The sequence below is a fragment of the Magnolia sinica genome, chromosome 3 (genome assembly GCF_029962835.1).
Source record: "Magnolia sinica isolate HGM2019 chromosome 3, MsV1, whole genome shotgun sequence".
In the NCBI taxonomy this organism is placed as follows: domain Eukaryota; kingdom Viridiplantae; phylum Streptophyta; class Magnoliopsida; order Magnoliales; family Magnoliaceae; genus Magnolia; species Magnolia sinica.
The window spans coordinates 71,019,178-71,036,678 of NC_080575.1; the positions used below are offsets into that span (position 1 = coordinate 71,019,178).

Consider the following 17,501-nt stretch of genomic DNA (forward strand, 5'->3'; position numbering starts at 1 on the left):
ATTCCCAATCGTATTTTCAACCTTAAGTTTATGTATCGCTTTTGAAAGATCTTGAAAGGCTTATAGCATACCCTGATTGAAAAGCATTTGCTTTTGAAAATGTTGTAGAACCAAGTCCTCTTGAGGTTTCTCTTACTGTGGAATTTGATTAAATAAACCTTGAGGGATAGCAGTTTTTCCATTCCTCCAACTGAAGTTTGGATGATTTCTCCAACTAAGATTGTATGTATTGGATGTAGATCCATTGAAAGGTCTTTGATAATTGTTTCCGGCATTGGATTGCTCATTCAACACCCCTCGAAAGGCAGGTATTGTTGGACAATTTTCAGTTGTGTGAATGTTGCAATTATAGATACCGCAAACAGGTTCATTAACCTTATCCTTTTTTTTATTCCATGGCCTCGAATTACCTTATGAGATTAGTCACTTTAGAATTAATATCATTGTCCTCTTTCAGGAGATACATTCCACCCCTCCTTAGATTGAGTCGGCTTAGACATGATGCTTGATTTTGGGTGTGTCCCATGATTGTGCGTTTTCAGCAAGTCTATCCAAGTAGTCCCACTCATTATCCACATTTTTATTCATGAATTCCCCATTGCACATCGTCTCAACCAATTGGCGCATGGAAGATGTCAGTCCATCATAGAAAAAGTGTGTAATGCGCCACGTTTCAAAACCGTGTTGTGGGCATGAACTGACATGATCCTTGAACCTTTCCCAACATTGGAAGAATGTTTCATCCTCCTTTTGGGCAAAGTTCATGATTGATTTTCTAAGAGTGTTCGTTTTATGATGTGGAAAAAATTTCTTTATGAACTCCCTTTGCATATCATTACATGTGCCAATAGATCTAGGACGTAGTGAATGCAACCACGTCTTAGCTTTCTCTTTCAAAGAAAAGGGAAAGAGTTTCAGCCTGATTGTGTCCTCAGACACGTTTGGAAAATATAAAGTGGCTATGATCTCATCAAACTCTTTCAAGTGTAAATATGGATTTTCTGACTCAAGTCCATGAAATTTAGGAAGGAGTTGGATCACCTCTGGCTTGATATCCATGTGTCTTGTATTTTCAGGAAAAACCATGCATGAGGGTGTACTCACCCCCGCCGGTTGTAAATAATCTCGTAAAGTACAAGGCGGGGGTGCTTGATGCACCTCATTCTCATCTTGGATGTCCTCCACCGTAGGTTGGGGTGGAAGAGGTTGGTTTTCAGCCATCACTTCAATTAACTCAGGGAATCTCGAGCGGTGTCTAGTCCTGCGATGGATAGTCAACCCCTCAACCAATCCTCCTTTAGTCAAGAGATGTCAAGTGTTATCACAAGCCCACTTGGGCATGAAACACTCACAACCCTCAATTCAGATTCTAAACCTAAACCTAAAGAGAGAGAGAAGAATAGAAAGAGAGGGTTGGAAAGAAGTTACCAGATTGGAGTCCCTAAGTTAAAACCTGCAAAACAAACCAAAACAAGTTAGTTTCTAAAAATAAATAGTCTAAGAATAGAAAGTAAACTATTTTCTAAAAAAAAAAGAATTCTAAAGATAACTAAAAATAAAATGAAGGAAAGATGAGTTAGTTTCTAAAATTAGAAAAAGTTTCTAAAAAGCGAAATAACTAACCTAGTTTCTAAAAGTTAATTAGGAAAATTTTAACCAAGAATTAGGAAAAAAAATAAAAGAAAGGAAAGTTGAAACAAATTAGGAAAATTCATAAAAATATAAAACAAATCCTAATCTAGAAATAGAAAGTTAGAAAAACTAGAAAATCAGAAAGAGATTACCAATTTAGAAAGTTTATGTCAAGGTCCTACAAAACAGAAAACTTAGGTTAGTTTCTAGAAATTAAAATAGAAAAACCTAAATCTAGAAAAACCCTAATCTTAACCTAATTCTAAAACTAGTCAATTTCAGAAAAACATAACCATCAATCCCCGGCAACGGCGCCAAAAACTTGTTCACACCCCAAATATAGGGTTGTGATGTAGTAATAATCTCGGTAAGACTGAGGTCGAATCCACAGGGACTGAACCTTGTACGTAATCTGAAAGTAACCAGAACTAGAACTAGAAGAAGATGAAATCTAAATCAAGTGAATATGAGGAAATAATGGTGAAATATTACTCTAAAACTTGTAGAATTCAAAGGTGGGAAACTAGGGATTCAGAGGATCCACTTGTAGAGATCAGGGAGATCTACGCTTGATTCATGAACTCAACTGGACTTCGAGTCCCATCCTCATCCAGTTGGAAGATATATCACTAAAACTCAATCTGAACTTCCTTTGATCTAGTTTTCAAAGAGATGAAAGGTATGAGAATTAGAGTTGATTCCATCACAAAACCATGCCCATGAGACAAAGTAAACAACAGAATTAAACTAATCCACAATCAATCTGAAAGATGTATGAATGTTAGGAAGGATTCCATCATCCAACCATGTCCAAGGGGCAATGGTGAACAACAGGGCTTCCTAACTTCACAATCAAAATAATGAAAAGGAAATACTCAAAGCCATCGCAGATCTATTGTAATTTCAGTCACAACAAACCATTAAAAACTAGAAGCATTCCTTATAATCAAACCAGAATCAAATTAGTTCATAACATGAATCAAACCCGTTTAGTCATTCCCATCACGCCACAAGCTTCACCTCTTAGCCCTAGCTAAGAGGTTTAGCAAATCATGACCATGATTAATTAATCTCTAAAAAACATAAAGCAAAAACAAAGGATACAAAAGGAAAAAAAAAAAAAAAAAACTCTGTTAGAAAAAACTGCTCCACGCTACTTCTCTCTCTCTGCTCAACGTCCAGCTCCTCTCTCTCCCTCTTGTTATAGCAATTGTAGTCGGTCGACTGGAGTTCATAGAACCGACTCTTATTTACGCAGTTCAATGTGTAGAAGAACCGGACACATGCCCTGTTTTCGCGTATCAAGAAAACGCTGAAAAAGCTTGCGTTTGGCCTGAGTTTGGTAGGCTAACCGTCCAGATTTCTCAAAACTGACTTTTTGGACAGAGTTAGGACCACCATCACAAGAGTTTGGACGGTCTGGATCATCGATTTGATCCCGATCTTGATCATGAAATGGCCCACAGCGTCCGGGTTTCAAGGACCCAGGGCGTGCGGAAATCGGCTTGCGTTGATGCTTGGTGGGTCCCACTGCGTCTGACATTTGAGAAATCCACGCCATCCATCGGATTCATCTCGCAAAACTAGTCAGGAATGGACTGTTTTGGCTTGGATTCGGTGTGGCCCACAGGCTCTTCATATCGCCGTCCATCCTCCATTTGGACGGTTGAAATCCGATACACGCCGTCTTCTGGAATTCCATCACCTAGGCCTAGGTGAGACGGATCTTGGGGTTCTAATGGACGGTCCAAATTAATCATCTGGGCCAAGATGGTGGCCCACAGAGAGTTGCAGCGTCCGCACCTTGTGGACGCTGTTCTCGCGCGGACGCTAGCTTAGGCGGGCTCGGTCAGCGGTCTGTTGACTAATAGCTTGGGTTCGGTGCACATCGCGCTCTCATGCGCTATGTACACATGCAACCCAAGGTGGGGCCCATCGTGATGTTCTTACGAAATCCGCTCCATCCCTCCATTGTGTCCTTTAATTTAAGGGGTTGCGACCAAAATCGAAACATATCTAGAGATCAGGTGGGCCCCAGATCAGGGATTTGGTGACTGATCTGTCCATTGGGCCACTTCCACAAGGATCCAAGGGCTGAAATTCGATGTGTACGGTTAATTTATGGCCCTCAGGCCATATCTGAAGTTTTGAGCCGAACAGATGGTGGGAACCCTGTGATCTTGCATTCTGGATGATTTTCGAGCCCGTTTAACGTGAGTGGTGTGATTTCCTCGGATCTCTGGCATGTAAATTCCTCAATCTCGGTCCCATGGGGTCCGTCCCTTGCCTTGGTGACTTCAGAGCATCAAATCCATGCTTTTAGTACCCTTTTTTAGTCTAAGCTCCTAAATTCACCTTGCAGCACAAACACGATTAAAATAGGGCGTTAAACGGTACCATGTTCGTAAAATCAAGTAATAACTGGGGTCTAATATGCAATATTTGACCCTCAACATGTACAGGGCGAGATGAAGCATTGGCAAGCTTCAGAAGAAGGCCCCTATGATGCCTCAAAACTATGCTGGTCTTACACCCAAAGTTTGAGATGAAGGTGCGAACCCTCTTAAGTATACAAGCACATTTCCCAGGATGAAGAGGAAGGATTTGATACAGCGGATGAGCTTTCCCCATTGTGAATTTGGATGCTAGCACTTGCAATATAGCAGAAGTAAGTTAAGAAATGCCAAGAGAAAGAGTATGGAGGCATTGATCCTTTGGTCCATGCATGCTCCCTTTAAATATAATTCCATAGGAGAGTCTAGAGGAAGGGGGAAAGCAGCGGAGGCCAATTTTTAAAGTCATTAATTTCAGCACAGGTGAGAGTCCAAAGCGATACAACTACAGTGGAGTGGCAATTTAGAGGAGCTAGGGGAAGGGTAGAATTATATGATGTAGGGAGGTCCCAAGTCCGCGATACAACTACAGTGGAGTGGCAATTTAGAGGAGCAAGGGGAAGGGTAGAATTATATGATGTAGGGAGGTCCCAAGTCCGCGATACAACTACAGTGGAGTGGCAATTTAGAGGAGCAAGGGGAAGGTTAGAATTATATGATGTAGGGAGGTCCCAAGTCACGGAAAAGGAACTAGAGGCTTTGGCCGCAGTAGCCGGGCCAAAAATAAAAATTACTCTAGCTCTCATGTAAGAAATAATGCATCTAAAAATGGCTTCCTTTGGGCGGAAATTAGAATTGAAAACGCGGTTATTTCTTCCCCCCTGAACATGCCATGCATAGGCTGGAAAGCTAAGCCTACAAAAGATCTCGGAAATAGGATCCGTAGCATTGTCCACAAGATTAGTTAACCGATTGGAAAATAGAAGGGAAGGAAGCAAAAGGGATAGATTGTTTTGAATGAAGCTTCTTTCAAATTTATCGGATTAACTCACAAGCAAAGAACAAGTGACCAATTGTTTCAAGCTTGCACGGACAAAAGGGGCAATTAGTATCATTAATTATTTTAAAATTATAAAGCAAGCCATTGTTTTTGAGGCACCTTAGGAAGATTATCCAAGTAATGATGGAATGCTTGGGAATAAATCCCTTGAAATTTTTTTAAAAAAAAATCAATCCAATGAGTATCCGGGACAACATTCTCGCAATGCTTAAGAGTCGAAGCAAAGGTGAGGGAGCCCTTAGGGGGGCAAAGAGTCGAGACAATCTCGTCTTCAATTGGAAAAAGCCAATACGTCTTAATCTCCTAAAAAATCCTATAGCTAGAGTTGGAGAATTTGGGTATGGGAATTGTCACTCAGTATCTTAGATAAAGGTGCTAACAAGAATGTTTGAATCCATCCCAAGTTCCTAGACAATTTGCATACCAAAACAGTCCAAGAGGCTATTAGATCCTATCCAGGAATTGTTCCAGAAATTAGTAAGTTGGTCATTCCGTGCAGCCCCGAGCCCCCCCCCCCCAAGAAATCTGATATGGTCCTTAGCAATGTCGTGGACACTAAGAATGCTTAGCCAGGCCCATGACGCGTTTTGTGGAATTTTGATATGCCATATTGAATTTGATTTGATATATTTCAAGTGAACCCATTTTCCCCAAAGGTCATCTTCTTTGCGAGGGATATTCCATAATTGCTTGAGAAAGGCTTTAGTAGAAGTTTCTGGGGAGATAATTCCAAGCCCAAAAATAATAATAATAATAATAATAGTAATAATCCTAATGCGTCTTTCAATTATGCCATGGCATGCTTAAGCATGAGACATAATGATTCATGATGAAATGTCCCATCATTGGAAAAGTGCTTCATTTTTCTTTCTTTCCTTATGCTTTCCTCGTGGTTCTAAATATTAATATTGGGGGTGTTTGGCCCAGCTAAAAAACAATATAATGTGGGCATCACGTATTACTTTCGGCTTGCATCAGACCATATTAGCTTGTTTAAGTCAGAATGCTTTTAAGCCAAAGAATGAAGGAATATATATATATAGGGAAATGGTACTATGAGGTCGACCTCATCGGAACTTCCCATGAGGTTGAGCTCCGTGGGCCCCACTGTGATGTGTGTCGAACATTAACACCATCCGCCAGATGCACCACTCCATGGTGACCCACATGCTCAAAAATCAAGTCAATCCATGACTTGGGTGGGCCACACCACATACAACAGTTGAGAGGGGTTATCCTCCCATTAAAATCTTAATAATCATTTAGTGGGCCCACCGAGATGTGGTTCACAAATCCAGCCCATCCATTGTGTGTGTCCCACTAGGATGAGGGGTCATACCAAGTTTCAGCTGCATTCAAAACTCAGGTGGGCCCCACCAAGTGCTTTTATATGTTTTAGGCATGTCTTCACATGGTTTTAGATGGTATGGCCCACCTGAGTTCCGTATATGGCTTATTTTTGGGATATCCCATAACCTAAAGGGGGGACCCATCAAATGCATGGTGTTGATGTTCAACACACATCACAATGGGGCCCACACAACTCGACCTCATGGGAAGTTCCCGTGTGGTCAACCTTATAGTACCATTTCCCACACACACACACACACACACACACACACACACACACACATATATATATATATATATATATATATATATATATATATATATATATATATATATTGAGAGAGAGAGAGAGAGAGAGAGAGAGAGAGAGAGAGAGAGAGAGAGAGAGAGATTCTCTCTCTGTTTTTACTCTTTTCTTTCCCCTTTAATACTTGCGGGAATGTATAAAATAGTGTATCTGACCTTACTTTGATGAGAATATTGTCCCCCAATAAGTCCAGTAGATAGACAACATTCTTCTAAGAAAAACATATTGGCTTGACCTGTTGAAAGTCAACAAAATGTGCCATAATTGAATACAAATCAAAGTTGATTTGGAGAATTAGCCTATTACATTGAAACACAACAGAAAGAAGATTAGAAAAATGAAAATAAAAAAACTGATGTTTTACCCTTTTTTCCCCCCATAATTGTTCATTTTATTCACTTCACCGAATCCAAATCAAATATTTTGTTTTGAGGCCTATATCTAGTCTTCCATAGTTTAAATTAAAAAAGAAGAGAAAATTTGTGTAAATTGAAAAATTCAAATTGGGTTCTTGTGGCCGGATCGGCTATGTCAGGGCTAGTATTCCATGTATCAGCCACTGAGGCCCCCTTGTTTTTAACTAGGGTCAATACAACCCCTTATCATGTATTGTATCAAACTGATATGGATACGATACTCCTGTATCAATTTGTATATTTTCATCCATCACTTCCCTTGATCCAAACAGGCCCCAATGACCATTGCCACAACTCACCAAGTTCTACATGCATGCCTATCTAGGCGATCCCATGGGCCCTATTGTGGATATATCAAAGCCGAAACCAAACTAACGAGATGTTCTTTACCATATGAATTTAGTTCTTGAAGTTTGATCCCTACGATTATTTGTTCACTCATTCATTTTGGTTGCAACCAATTTCACGGTTAAGATCGTCCCATCAGTTGGACCGGCTGGTTCAATTGGTTTCTTGCCCAAAAATGCTACTATGCGACCTGACCCATTTCTGTGACTGGTTCCAATCCATACCAGTTCAAACATCCAGCTTGTTCTGGGTTTAACACTGGTCCAGACTTTGCACATATATTTATGATATATACAACATCGCATGATTGGTTACATATGACGAGATTCCACAATTCAATTCATTCGGCACCATGAATAGGTTTTCCATTTGTTCTGGTTGAGTTTTCATCAAGTTACATGTGTTAAAATTGCACTTCATGCATGCCATTGGCTAGTTTTATGTTGAATTTCTCAAACATTGTAATGTGCATTTGATGTATGAAATGTTACGTGCAGGGCTTGCACTGCTGCAAAGGCATAGGCAGTCAACCAATTTATGTGAAGAGCTTATGGAGGCACCTGAATCACAGATTCGAGAGGCTGTCACCTTTCATCCATTTGCTGAAGCTGCTTACACAGTTCCGAAGGATTGCTCTATCTACATGTTTTACTTCATGTTGGTATTATGAAAATAAATTGCTTGGGTTCTTGATGCAGGGACCACTACTTGATGTTGGAAGAAATCCCATACTATTTCCTTGTGCATGGCTCTGGAGACAAGGCGTGTTGACACCTTGGAGCCGTAACAGGTTCTTTTTTCTGACACTTTCATCTTAAACTCATTACTGATAGTCATATACATCATCATTAGCATCACAGCCTTGTCCCATCTATTTTCGGGTTGGCTATGAATCCCGTTTCACCAATCATTCCTATCTTAGGCCATATGCTTGGTGAGTAAGCCTTCATCCTCTCTCACCACCTCGATCCAAGTCCTTTTAGGCCTTCCTTTCATCCTATTTTCAGGCTCTCCCAATGTAATCAATGTTTCCCTTTTTAGAGCCATCAACAATCTTCATTGCACATGATCAAACCATCTCAATCTGCTCTCCGTCATTTTTGAGCTCTTATTGGACCATGTGCTTTGGAGCAGTGTTCGAAATATCGGTATCGCGCTATGTATCGCACCCTTGGGATACAGATATGTATTGGTTATCGCACGGGATATATCGTTTGTATCAGATATTTATCGCACTTTTTGGGAAACATTGGGAAACATTAGGAAAATGGTTGAATTTTTCAATGAAACTTCAGGGATTGTTAAAAAAGACCTTAATTTACACTTTTAAATCATAACATCTCAAAAAAGAAATGCACATAATAGGTTTCCTTTGTATAGGGTCCTAAGCCATGCATTGTCTCACTGAAGAATGCAACTATATTCAAATTGAATGCATAACATTTATAAATGTATCAAGACGTGTGATTTGCACTAATGCACCGTAACGCATGAGATTTGCACTGTTTATAACAATAGAGTGAGCCCTGTAAGGTTTTCAATTGTAAGTTTTCATTCCCACTGTCCTGCTATAGTGGGGGTCATTTGAACTCCAGATCCACCTCATGAGTGGGCCTTGGCCCATGTCCACATCCAGTGGACCTAATCAATGGTTGGATGTCAAACAGGCACCATGGTGGGCGTAAGGTGTTTAAACACCACTTTTTCCAGTATTTGGGACCATGTTTCTTATAATGTGGTCCACCTGAAGCCCCATTAGTGCACCATTATTTGGGACCATACATATAAGGCAGCATTTGGGACCATACAAGGCAACATGCAAATAAACTTCATTGGTGGACCACTATTTCTTACAATGTGGTCCACTTAAAACTTGTCTCTGCTTCATTTTTTGGACCATGCCCTAAATTAATAAATATGTAAAAATAGATGGACGGTGTGGATATGCAATACATAGGGAAATCACAAATATCACCTTGATCCAAAACATTGGTGGGCCCTAAGAATTTTTCAACATTAGCCGTTTAATTCACATTGTTTCCTGTGGTGTGGTCCACTTGAGCTTTGGATATGCTTGATCTTTGGGGCCACCATCCAACTATTTTCAAAGCATATTTTAGGGCATGATCCCAAAAATGAAGCATGCCCAAATCTTAGGTAGACCACACAAATATGTTCCAAAGCCCACAAGAAGTTTTTAATGGTCAATTACTTATGTTTCCTGTATTATGGTCCGTTTGAGATTTGGATCTACCTCATTTTTTAGATCATGCCCTAAAATAAGTTTTCAATGTAGATGGACGGTGCGGATATAATCACATACATCTAGGTGGGCCACAAGTCCCACACACCTAGGAAGATCCAAGGTCTCACCTAATCAACTCCCACTTCTGCGGAGTTGGGTAGTACCCGCTCCGCGCATGCAACACGAAAGACCGCCAATGTGGATGGGACCCTGACTATGGGCCCCACCATAATGTATGTGTTGTATCCACAATGTCCATCCATCTGGATACATTTTTTTAGGGCATGAGCCAAAGAATGAGACCGATCGAAAGCTCAAGTGGACCCCACCACAGAAAATAGTGTAGACAGTGACACCCAACGTTGAAACCTTCCTAAGGCCCACCATGATGTTTATTTGAGATCCAACATGTTCATAAGTTCACACAGATATGGACAAAGGGAAAACAAAAATACCAGCTTGGTCGAAAACGTTTGTGGCCCCCTAGAATTTTTTAATGGTAGGCATTGAATCCCCACTGTTTTCTGTGGTGGGGTCCACTTGAAATTTGGATTGGCCTCATTCTTTGGTTCATGCACTAAGATGATCTCTCAAAATGGATGGACAGTGTGGATATAACACATACACCATGGTAGGGCCCACATAAACATAGTTTTATTATTTTTAAGAAAGAGTGTTGCCTTGGCCTGACCCAATACAGTGAGCCACTTATGGTGGGGGCCACCTTGGTATATTTATTGCATATCCAAGCCGTCCATATGTTTTTACAAATCATTTTAGGACAAACCCAAAAATGAAGCAGGTTCAAATATCAGGTGGACCATACCGTAGGAAATAGTGGTGATGGCTCATTAAAACTTGCGAATGGCTCACAAAAGTTTTGGATCCACCTAATCTTTGTTATTTTCCCTTCATCCACGTTTTTGTGACCTTATCAACAGGTTGGATGACAAATAAACATTACGGTGGGCCTTAGCAAATTTTTAATGGTGGAGGTTCAAATACCATTATTTCTTAGAGTATGGTCCACCTGAGATTTGGATCTAATTCATTTTTTAGATCATTGACAAAACGTATGGATGGAATGGATATACAATACATACATAAATGTGGGCCACAACGTAAGGGTTGCACCGTATTTGGTGCAGCCAAGTCGCACCAAATACAATCCTTTAATTAAGGCAGAGGGCGAGAATGTTCTTTGAAGCTCTCGTCGTCTTCTCCGTTAAAGCTGTGAATGTGCAAGCCCTCATGCCTCACCTTGAGACTTCTGAATTTGTTGAAAGCCCAAAAAACTCTCCCTAATTTCAGATTTTTTTTTTTTAATTTTCTTTTTTTTCAAAATCCAACCCAAATCCCCATAAACCTCGATGGAAATCTGGTTTCCTTTAGAAGCAATTCTCTTCGAAGAAAAAAGAAGGGGTTTTTTAGGTTTTCTTACATGATCCGGCACTGTCGATCGTGATTGGCCCACCAAATCCATGCAGATCTTGATTCTTGAGTAACAAGGTAAGAGAGATTTTTTCCTACATATATTTTTTATTTTCATCGAATTTCTAGAATGGTAGAGAGGATTGTCACCTATGTCGTCGAAGATATCGAACGATATCTGTTTTTTTTTTTTTTTTGTACTCCTAGGTAGTTTCGTATCGTTGGACTGCGATACTGATAATATCGGCCGATAGTATCGATATTGCGAACACTGCTTTGGAGGATCTCATTCTTGATTTTGTCCTTCTTGGTAGGAGGGGACGCACACCCTTCATTTTCTTAAGGGCCCACTTGAGTCGGTAAACCATATGATTTTTGGGTTGACCCTTCATTCATCCAAATGAAAGGTTTGAACAGCCTAGATTCTATATACACAACACGATGCCCAATGAAAATCAATGGTGGCATCCACTCCACCATTCCGGGTTGTGGCCCACTTGAGTTTTAGATTGGGCTGATTTTTTGGTCCTGGGAGCAACTTGAGGTGACTCAATGAGAACTCGTACTTTTTGACAACTCATCTCCTGTAATATGAGCCAAAAATCTGAATCGTCCACGTGATGCAACACCCCATGAAACCCCCAGGGCCCAACTTTTACCCTGATTTAAAATTTTGGTGGGCCATGGCAAAAGAGAGGCAAATTAGGGGAGGAAACTATTTTGGTTTTCCATTGCCCACCAAAGTTTTGGATCGGGGTAAAAGTTGGGCCCTGGGGGTTTCATGGGGTGACGCATCACATGGATAGTTCATATTTTGGGCACATATTACGGGAGATGAGTTGTCAAAAAGTTCTCACAAGTTCTCGTGAGAATTGGTGTGCAGGTGAGCATTCTTCTCTCTCTCTCTCTCTCTCTCTCTCTCTCTCTCTCTCTCTCTCTCTATATATATATATATATATATATATATATATATATAACCATCCAACTAGTTGCCGGATTTAAGGAGTATTTAATGAATAATTAGTAAATGCTGTGAGATAAAAGTTATTTTAAGCAGGAAAAATAGTTACCGGCTTTAGTGGGCCTAGCACGGTGTTAATGCAAATCAGTCCTATCTGTGGTTCAGGTGGACTACCCAATTGAAAAGAGTATACATGGAAAGCTTACACTCCAAAAGGAGCTGAAAAAATAGATGGACGTAAGATTTCAATCGGCTTGAGTTTTGGTTTTATGCCCTAAAAGGAGTTAAAAGGATAGATGGACGTCATGGATATACAATAGATGCATCAAGGTGGGCCCCACAGTCAGGGTTGCACCATGTTAGGTGAGACTAGAGCGCACTTCATCTAATCCGGTGAGGTATCAGTATTCTTGGAATTGCAATGTAGAACACAACCGGAGGTCGGTATCATATTGAAATGGTAAAATTTTGTGGGCCCCACCATGATGTATTTGTTATATCCGCACTATCCACCCATGTTGCCAGATCATTTTATGGCATTATTGCAAAAATGAGGCAAGTCAATAGCTCAAGTGGACCACACCACATAAAGTAGTGGAGATTGAACACGTACCACTGGAAACTTGTTGGGGGCATAGAAGTTTTGGATCAAGCTGATATTTTTGTTTTCCCTTTGTCTGAGCCTATGTGACCTTATGAACAGATTGGATGGGCAATAAACATAATGGTGGTGGTGGTCAATGTCCACTTTTTCCTATGGCGTGGTCTAATTGAGATTTGGATTTGTTTCATTCTCAGGACTATGCACTAGAGTGATCTGTAAAAGCTGATGGACGGTGTGGACATAAAACACATACATTTAGGTAGGCCCCACGATTAGGAAAACACCCATTACGGTCTTAGGAGGGTAACACCTATACACTCTATTCTCGGGAATGTTCCACTTTTCTCAAAACTACCATGTGCGGGACAGACGACACTCTTTATTCTTTGAAGGGGCCCACCATGATGAAACCCTTTATTCTTTGAACATGTTTATGGTAGCATAACGGTCTACTCTTTGGTGAGAGTGCTATATTGGGCTATCTAGTGAATTTATGAAGATGGTTATATGTCTCTAATGTTTGCACATCACAATAAAGCATTAAAACCAGAAATCGGGAAAAAAAGAAAAAAAAAAAAGGGCATAAATACCACTTTTTTCAATTTTTCAAAAAAAGGCCCTCCGAGCTTCTATTCGTTCAAATCACTTCATTCTACGGTTTTAATCCTAAAAACTATAGTAAGAGTGGCCGAAATCTGCTATAGAATAGTGTAGGAGAGTTTTTGGAATGAGAAAAGTGAAAATTTGAGGAAAAATGAATTTAAATAGACAAAAAGTGGCCGTTTTTCAACCGTTACGGTCGATACGGTCTCAAAAAACCAATTACCCTGTTTCACCCCCGTATTGGGTAACGGTCACGATTGTTACTTATACGTATTGGCCTTTACGATTGTATTGTAACGGATACGACACACCTTGCTCGCAAGCTTCACACTCTAACCTAGATATATACGACAAAGATGCGACAAGGCTCTTCAAACTATTTGAGGATGGGCGACCAAGCCTGGAGTGCCACTAATGAGGAAATATGTTGGTCTGTAGTACAGTTCTAGCTCTAGTTGTTCCATGATTGAGGAAATATGTTGTTCTGTAGTACAACTCTAGCTCGATGTGATTTTGAACAAAGATGATTTAAACTAGAAATTTTATTGATGTGATTTTGATGGGAGACTATGCCATTGCGTACTAAGCATGAGATGGCATAATCGCATACTTGTGGCATATGCGATTGCATATTTCTGTATGTGACCGCATAAAGCCCAACAATCATAAAACTGCATATGCCACTATGGTATATGTGGTAGATGCTGTCAAAATGGCATATGCGATCGCATATGGCAATGTTGTATGGGAAGAAAAGTAACATAGACTGCAGCACACATTGAAATTCAATGATATCAGAAATTAGGTTTGATGCTGTGACTTGAAGCCTATTATTTCATGAGACACTATTTGTTCCTGATATGTTTCAGTTGTACTCATCTTTACTTCGCTAGCATATGATAATGAATGTTATGGATCTTTATCTGAGGAACGTTCATCTTCCCTTCATCTACCACACTTGTTAAGTTGGTATTTTGGTGCCCTCATTTTGTAGGCGGCCCATACTTGAAGGTGATAATTGGTGGCGAGGCCATGCAGCTGCCTTTCTGAAATATGTTAACTTATCCCCTGAAGCACTTCGGCGAGGTCGTGTTTATCAGGTAAGCTTACTTTTTTAGTCTTGCATCTTTTTTATTTATATTTGCACCAAGCTTTGAATTTTAGATCCATATTTATCTTTTCCAATTTGCTTTCCAGGCAAAGCGTGAAGCTGCATACTTTGTTGTGGTTCTACATCATCTAAGAACTGTGGTGATTGCTGTACGTGGAACTGAAACTCCTGAAGACCTAATTACAGATGGTCTGTGCAGAGAATGTCCCCTCCTAACAGAGGATGTGGATGGGCTGATAAAGAAAGTCTCTCTCTCTCTCTCTCTCTCTCTCTCTCTCTCTCTCTCTCCATCTATATATATTTGTCTCTTTATGTTTGTATGCATTTACACAGACACACACGCAAAGGGGCTGCATTTGGGTGCACCCAAAATCACAAGCAGAATTGATATTTTGGTGCAGCATGTGGTTATCCATTCTGACCTTTCACCAAAAAAAAAAAAAATGGTTATCCATTCTGCTTTGCATTTGGGGTTGCATATTTTGGACCTACAATGAGTGGGATATTGTGTTTTTTCTGCCTCGGATCAAAACTTAAAAGCTCCTCAAAGTTGATTTGGGGCAGAAAAGGCAGAAAAATCTCATTATTATCATCATGTAGGCCTTATCCCAGTTAATCGTGGTCAGCTACATGAATCTTGTTCTGCATTCCACCAATCTATGAAAGGCCATAACTTTAGTTAGGCTATGGGTCATCAAGTCTTTTCTTACTACCTCCACCCACATCGTTTTGGGCCTTTCCCGTTGCCCTTTTAGAGTCTGCAACTTGTACTAAATCACTCATTCTAACCATCGCAGTTCTTAGTCTCTGTTGCATAGTGTTCTAAGTAGTGGTATCATTACAAGTTTCACTGGCTAAGGATACAAAAACAATATCAATATCGCCAATAACTAGAAATGTGGGAAAACCATGAATTTTTTTAGTGAAATTTCAGGAGATGCTAAAATGCACATATTTGCATATTTAGGAATCACAAAATTGTAAAAAGCAAAAAAAAAAAGAAAAAAGTAAAAAAGAACAAGAAAAAAAGAAAAGAAAAAAAGAAGCATACATAATTAGTTTCCATTTAATGGGGGCCTAAAAGCATATGCTGTTGTAAAAAATCAGTCCATGGATTCCATCCATTCATCCAACCATCTAACTTTCATCCAAACATCCATCGACATTTTAGAACATCGACAACACAATATTTTGTTGAGAAATCATCGACAACTGGAAAGGAAATGAAAGATTGGTCCCGATATCACCCAGTTGCGATAATGATAATATCACGATTCACGTCGACAAATTGAACGATGTATACAACTATTGACCCACATTGACGATATTATCGAAATATTGCCTATACACCATCAATACAAGCAACACCTGGAATTTACATAGTAAAAAATACTAGTTATAGCACTGGCAATACAAGCTACACCTGGAATTTACACAGTTGAAAATATTGGTGATACTTAGCGATACATCGCTGATACTTGGAATTTCTGATACTATCAATGTTATCGGTATTGCTGCCATTGTTATTGTAGATACGAATAATATCAGGGATACTTCAAACAATGGTTGCACTTGACTGAACCATCTAAGTCTACTTTCCCTTATTACCTATTGATGCTATGCCTAAGTTCCCTGAAATGCATTCATTTCAAATTCTATGATTCATGGCCTTGCCGCTCATCCATCTCAACATCTTTGTTTCAGTTACACTCAACCTATAACCATCATGTTGCTTAACTTCCCAACATTGTCTCAGAAAGCATGGCTAGTCTTATAGCTATCCTATAAAATGGCCCTTTCAGTTTGAGTGGTACACAACGATCACATAAAACTCTAGAGGCACCTTTCCATTGTTGTTTTGAAATTAGATCTTATGCATGATTGTGTTCTCCTTTGGAATCCACCTCCTCTATAATGTCATGCATGTGATCAGATTCATCATGCGGGATGGATTATCCCTAGCCCTTTAACCCTATCTCCTATAGCTGGAGTCCTGGAACTGCTTACATGTCATTATCAATGTGCGACATGGGCAATGGGATTCATTTTTTATTGTAGAGATACTTCTAAGGTGATGTAGGAAGAGGTATCTTTGCATTTGTCTCCAAGAGAAACTCTAAAAGATGATATCCTTTATCTAGTGATAAAAACCAGATTACATCTAAAACACATGCTTATGAACTCTTCAAAGCACCAACTTGAATCTACATAGGGAACCTACTAAAATAACAATCTCCTAATTCTAAAGGTCCCTGAAATCCCAACTCATAGGCAGATTCTTCGGATGTCTATTCCTAGAGCTTTTCTTGAATGGAGGAAATCCAAGAGATGAAGGGCACCGTCTCAGTATGATGCACGCCCATGGTCCACTTAGGCCCATCTACGCCTACTGTAGGGCCTCAACACATAGGCCCATAGACACCGTAGGCCCCAATATGTGTTGATTTTTGTACTTTATTTACAGATTTAGGGGCCTAAATCAAGGAGTGCAATTTATTATTTTTGGGAGATACGGGGCTGATTTAAAGATGTGATTGAAGATATGATCTGATTTAAAGATGTGATTGAAGATATGAGGGGGATGTGATTGAAGATATGGGGGTTGATTTAGAGAAGTATTTGAAGATTTCAGGAGTATTTTCTATATTTGCTTTTACGTTATTGGGCTTTTACCATTTTAGGTAGTTTGGATTGAAAAGAAATCAATCTCTTTTTTGGGGGATTCTCATTAGAGATTCATTTAGGTCTATAAAAAGGGAGAGTCGTGTAGAAAGGAGTCATTTTGGGTATTTGAAGATTTCTGGATTATTTTCTATATTTGCTTTTATGTTATTAGGCTTTATTTTAGGTAGTTTGGATTAAAAAGAAATCAACCTCTTTGTTGGGGGAATTCTCATTGAAGATTCATTTAGGTCTATAAAAAGGGACAGTCGTGTAGGAAGTAGTCATTCCAAAATTTTCTGAGTGTGAGTTCTTTTCTTAAGCATTGTAAGAAGAAGTTTAATACTAATTAAGTTATTTCTTCCTTTCTAATCAAGTATTCTTGTGAGTATAATTGTTGTCTACATGCGATTCCGCATTGATATCTTGTTGATTCAGT

At 39.6% G+C, this 17,501-nt stretch overlaps 1 protein-coding gene and 1 non-coding gene across 7 annotated transcripts in view; both read left to right on the forward strand.

Annotated features, from left to right (window-relative positions):
• The window catches only part of LOC131240008 (uncharacterized), a 125,542-nt gene that overhangs the window by 55,983 nt on the left and 52,058 nt on the right, over positions 1-17,501 (forward strand). For 5 of the 6 annotated variants that reach the window (XM_058237994.1, XM_058237999.1, XM_058237997.1 and 2 more), the window contains 4 exons: positions 7,944-8,065; positions 8,145-8,236; positions 14,285-14,390; positions 14,488-14,642. In XM_058237994.1, the coding sequence (XP_058093977.1) occupies positions 7,944-8,065; positions 8,145-8,236; positions 14,285-14,390; positions 14,488-14,642 (475 nt within the window). Of the gene's footprint in view, positions 1-7,943; positions 8,237-14,284; positions 14,391-14,487; positions 14,643-17,501 lie in introns of all 6 variants that reach the window. The other variant, XM_058237998.1, reaches the window with a different exon arrangement.
• On the forward strand, positions 677-783 carry LOC131241720 (small nucleolar RNA R71). Its single transcript, XR_009169277.1, has one exon. It is a non-coding gene; the product is annotated as a small nucleolar RNA R71 (small nucleolar RNA).